At 40.1% G+C, this 5740-nt stretch overlaps 1 protein-coding gene across 1 annotated transcript; it reads left to right on the forward strand.

The window, feature by feature from the left end:
- The first annotated feature begins 3155 nt into the window (after nucleotides 1-3155).
- Nucleotides 3156-5398, forward strand: LOC143621626 (allene oxide synthase 3-like). The gene is made up of 2 exons (XM_077092988.1): nucleotides 3156-4125; nucleotides 4905-5398. The coding sequence occupies exons 1-2, from the start codon at nucleotides 3156-3158 to the stop codon at nucleotides 5372-5374; spliced, it is 1440 nt and encodes a 479-aa protein (XP_076949103.1). The 3' UTR covers nucleotides 5375-5398.
- Nucleotides 5399-5740: the final 342 nt, after the last annotated feature.

Consider the following 5740-nt stretch of genomic DNA (forward strand, 5'->3'; position numbering starts at 1 on the left):
TGAGGCACGTATACCCACGTTCCCCTCGAATCTGTTTTCCAGAGCATCCCAGAGCTCTCTTGCAGAAGTGTACTTTCGGAATGTATGAAGAACTTCTTGAGGTAGTGCCATAGTAATAGCAGCATGGGCCTTACTCTCAGCCTCATACATTTTCTTCTCCTCGTCATCCATCTTACTGTACTTCTTCACCACATCACGTCCTTCGTATTGCATGGTTGGAGGTACATATCCATCCTGCATGCACACCCACATCTTGGCGTCCTGATATTTGATATACTGGATGAACCTGTCCTTCCATGCCACGAAGTCCGTTCCCTTCATCAACCTCGGGGCCTTAGTGGCTGACCCCGCCTCTACCTCCATCTTGACTAAATCTGAGATGTTAATCGCGGACATCCTTGCGAAAACCTGAAAAACCTGAAAAACACAAAAAAAATATTAAAACAGCTCAGATGGCGAAGTTAAGAATAACTTCGCTGGAAGTTAACTTCGCTGAACAAGAACTTCGCTGGATCTTAAATTCGCTTGGCTTGGCGAAGTTAAAAATAACTTCGCTTAAAATGGGCGAACTTAGGATGTAAGCGAAGTTGGGTGGTAAGCGAAGTTGTGGTTAAGTTCTGTGCGTTTCTCTTGTTAGTCCCGGTGCTGATCGATACGAGATCCGCACGAGGTCTAGGAGTGCGGAATCCTCCTAGACTCGTTTATTGGTGTATAGACGAAGAACACAAACACGTACACGATCAAATACACAAACAAATACAAGAATGAATAATCAAATCTGCAGATTCATATATAAAATAATCACGTTACATACCGTAACATAAACAGAAACACGACTGACCCGAGGTGAGCTCTACCTCGGGTCGTCTTACACGACTCTCACTTTCTTGCTCTCTCTAACTGAACTATAACACAATACGAATTACTGGATTACTTGATTACTTGATACCTAAAACTAAACATGACACATGTATATATAGATAACATTCACGGGCCTGGGCTTCAGTAGGCGAAGTTGTGCATAACTTCGCCTAGGCGAAGTTGTGATAACTTCGCCTAAGGCAGAAGTTGTTACAACTTCGCCGTTGGCGAAGTTGTTCTAACTTCGCCTAAGGCGAAGTTGTGCTAACTTCGCCTGTGGCGATCCGCTGGTCAGAATTGCATAGCGACGGCCACAAAATGCACCAACAGTCTCCCCTTTGGCCGTTGCTCTCAATTCTAACAAACACAAAGGATCATCTGTTACAAAACATGCACCAACAGTCTCCCCCTTAACTGATGATCCCTGTTTGCAGTCAACCAGCCGTGTCTGAATCCGTCCTGTAGCTTCACAAATCTACCAATCACCCAGCGTCTTCCATATCAGATCTCCCCTTCAGTGTAAGCTTCTCCGACTATAACGATTGAGGTCTTTGAAATGCATGCATCCTCGTGCCAATAGATCATCTCAATCAATCACGTGAGTCCATCTGACTTCACCAACACATGAAGTTGGGCTTCCTCCACAACTTCACCAACTCGTCGGCATACGATAAGGTTTAATCTTCAACTACTCAACATTAAGTGATCAATATCATCACAAAACCACCTTGACAGAATCAAACACACGACCATTAATTAATCCGAAGCATCTTCAATCACCAGGGATAACGATCCGGAACATAAACGCTTTAATTCCCGGTTAAATCCAACTTGTTCCAGAATCTTCACTCTAATCAATAAGCATCACGTTTCAGGATCCAATTCTCGAACGCCTTGAAAATAACATAAATAATATGCTCTGACCGCAATCCAGTAATGACGAAAACCTTCAGTTTAATTTGACTTTCTTCGGTTGGTCACCACGAACAACAACAATTTCATTGCCCACAAACACCCGAATCTGTGTCAATATCCAGTACCAAACAATATCCCATTCAGAACATCAACTCCAAATCCAGAGTTGACACGTATTTGTTCACACGTAAGACCAAAAGATAACAAGATCACTCGTTGACGGAACCACATCTTTGGTCTCACAATAATCGTGTACACCTGGCCATATAGACGAAAACTCCAAAGTCAGTGAAAATTTCACTGTCACCAAATTTTTTCTGGAAAGTAATCAACTTGTATAGGATGTCCAGAAAAATCTTCATCACAGACCCGAAAATTAACCGAAAATTTCCCGGAAATTTTGCCGAAAAAATTTATTTTTGCCAAACTTTTTCAGAAGACTTCCCGACTGATAAAAATGGCTTGGGCAAATTTTCGTGTAAGCGGGCGTTCCAGACTTTTTTTTTTTTTTTTTTTTTTTTTTTTTTTTTTTTTTTTTTAACTTCGCCGAGAAGTCAACTTCGCCCAAAGTCAACTTCGCCTGTTCGTAACTTCGCCTGGCTATAACTTCGCCTGGCTATAACTTCGCCTGTCCATAACTTCGCCAGATCTTATATCTTCGCTGAAACCCTACGAACAGTGACGGCAACTTCGCCTGATGAACACTAACTTCGCCTGCGGCGCTGTTCGGCCAGAAACGCACAGAAACGTGCCAGAAACACCAAAACGAAGATCTCGAACCATAGCATAAGAGCCTAAGGCTCTGATACCACTTGTTAGTCCCGGTGCTGATCGATACGAGATCCGCACGAGGTCTAGGAGTGCGGAATCCTCCTAGACTCGTTTATTGGTGTATAGACGAAGAACACAAACACGTACACGATCAAATACACAAACAAATACAAGAATGAATAATCAAATCTGCAGATTCATATATAAAATAATCACGTTACATACCGTAACATAAACAGAAACACGACTGACCCGAGGTGAGCTCTACCTCGGGTCGTCTTACACGACTCTCACTTTCTTGCTCTCTCTAACTGAACTATAACACAATACGAATTACTGGATTACTTGATTACTTGATACCTAAAACTAAACATGACACATGTATATATAGATAACATTCACGGGCCTGGGCTTCAGTAGGCGAAGTTGTGCATAACTTCGCCTAGGCGAAGTTGTGATAACTTCGCCTAAGGCAGAAGTTGTTACAACTTCGCCGTTGGCGAAGTTGTTCTAACTTCGCCTAAGGCGAAGTTGTGCTAACTTCGCCTGTGGCGATCCGCTGGTCAGAATTGCATAGCGACGGCCACAAAATGCACCAACACTTAGCCATGGTTTCTTCTTCCAACTACGTTGAACCCTCATCAGAGCTCAATTTACGGGAAATCCCTGGCAGCTACGGATTACCGTTCTTCGGACCAATCAAAGACCGCTACGACTACTTTTACAACCAAGGCAAAGACGAGTTCTTCAAATCCCGAATCAAAAAATACAACTCCACTGTGTTCCGAACTAACATGCCACCCGGCCCGTTCATTAGTTCGGATCCACGTGTAGTCGCAGTTCTCGACTCCAAAAGTTTCACCATCCTTTTTGATAATAAAAAAGTCGAAAAGAAGAACATTTTAGACGGCACGTACATGCCGTCTCTCTCGTTCTTTGGCGGTTATCGCGTGTGTGCGTTTCTCGACACGAACGAATCTGAACATCATGTCTTGAAGTCATTTTTCATCACGTTCCTAGCGAATTCTCATAAGAAGTTCATTCCATACCTCCGGACCGGCTTGTCCGAGCTGTTCGAAAATCTCGAACACGATATCTCCGATAAAAAATCAGCTGATTTCAATAAGAATTGTGATCACATGGCGTTTGACTTCGTGTTCAGGTTAGTCACCGGATCTAATCCATCGGATACGAAGCTGAAAGCCAAAGGTCCGGCAACTGTTGACACGTGGCTAGCGCTTCAGCTAGCTCCGTTAGGAACTGCAGGTTTAAAATACGTTCCGAATTTTATTGATGATATTATTCATACGGTTAGGTTACCGTTTTTCGTAATTAAATCCGGATACAAGAAGTTATACAATGCGGTTTATGACTCAGCGTCGTCGTTACTCGACGACGCTGAGAAATTAGGGCTCAAACGAGATGAAGCGTGTCATAATTTAGTGTTTCTTGCTGCGTTTAACGCGTTTGGTGGTATGAAAGTGTTGTTTCCTTCGTTGATCAAGTGGATTGCGTCTGGTGGAGAGAGTTTACACCGTCGGCTCGCTGATGAAATCAGATCTGTAGTTAAGGAAGAAGGTAATACTACTTTTACAGTTGTACTACAATTTTGAGCATTTTTATTAGTTTTATTAATCTATCTATATTTATTATTAAAACTAGTGAATTAAGATGCTAACTAATACCATTATCATTTATAGAATCTACGTATACTATTAAAGTAAAACAATTTTTTCACATGTTATTCAACTACACGCTCCACATAGACTACCAAGTGTACAAGTTTTCATTTTTACAATTCACACTTCATGAATGATAAAATAAAAAATATGTTGCTGATGGTAATCAAACTTATTACCTTGCTTTTAAATTGTTTGTGACTTATCAACTTAACTATAATGAATTGATGGTAACCTTTTCTTTTTCTTATTTGATATATAAATTCACAGCCTTCCATTTTGATTTCTAATACAAATTATTTTACTAATTTATGTATTTTAGAAAATTATTTATATTATATGAATTTATAAGGCATGCTATTATGCATATTATTAAATGCAACTTTTTTTATATTTTTTAACCATCCGTGTATCACACGGGCTCTATCTTAGTTACTAATAAAGTTATAAAAATAACTTTAAATATTGTATTAAATAAGATTTTTAGATATTTATAAATTATAAAATTTTATTTATCATTGTTTTTATCTTATGAATTTATAAGGTACGTTATTATATATATATTATTAAATTTAACTTTGTTGATGTATTTTTTTAACTACCGTCTATATTATATGTATTATACGGGTACGTTATATCCTAATTTTAATAATACGGTTACTCATTTCCTGCATGTAGGTGACGTGACGTTCTCCGCATTGGAGAAAATGCCGATGACTAAATCCGCCGTGTACGAAACGCTTCGAATAGATCCGCCGGTTCCCTTCCAATACGCGAAGGCCAGGGAAGATCTAGTACTTGAGAGTCACGACGGCGCGTTTCAGATAAAGAAAGGCGAGACGATCTTCGGATACCAGCCGCTGGCGACAAAAGATCCAAAGGTGTTTGAGAATCCTGAAGAGTTTGTGGCCGATAGGTTTGTTGGAGAAGGTGAGAGGCTGATAAAGTACGTGTACTGGTCGAATGCTAGGGAGACTGAGAGTCCGTCTTCGGATAATAAGCAATGTCCGGCCAAGGATTTGGTGGTGTTGTGTTGTAGGTTGATGTTGGTGGAGTTGTTTCTCCGGTATGATACTTTCACGGCGGAGACTGGACAGGTGGCACTCGGCGCGTCAGTTACCATCACATCGCTATCGAAGACAACCTGATTAACTTGTTTTTTTTTTTATAATTTTATGGTGACAGTTGTACTTCTAAGTTTTTATATTATTTGTTTGAAATTGTTTATATATTGTTGTTTCTTGTGTTAAAACTACTTGATCATTTGTTATTATTATTTTATAATTAGATTTGGTTTTTGCTTGGGGAATTCCAGAGACATCCCTTGTTTACTAAAACACCCCCATCAATACGTCTACGTCATACCAGGGGGGACGTATAGGGCCCGTATAACCCCCCATATAGACCTATATGAGACATATAGGGGTGTATATGTGTCCCTAGTATGACCCTTTTGCTTTCTATATGGAAAAAGAAACGATAAAAATGTACTTTGTAATACTAGAATATTGCTT

The sequence above is a fragment of the Bidens hawaiensis genome, unplaced genomic scaffold, assembly GCF_021521415.1.
Source record: "Bidens hawaiensis isolate Kalapana, Puna unplaced genomic scaffold, B.hawaiensis_p1.1 tig00002922_1, whole genome shotgun sequence".
Classification (NCBI taxonomy): Eukaryota; Viridiplantae; Streptophyta; class Magnoliopsida; order Asterales; family Asteraceae; genus Bidens; species Bidens hawaiensis.

Bases quoted from the DNA above. Each gene is read 5' to 3' on its own strand.
- LOC143621626 (XM_077092988.1), top strand. From the start codon at position 3,156: ATGGTTTCTTCTTCCAACTACGTTGAACCCTCATCAGAGCTCAATTTA. The intron at 4,126-4,904 runs GTAATACTACTT...TCCTGCATGTAG, and splicing joins ATCTGTAGTTAAGGAAGAAG to GTGACGTGACGTTCTCCGCA.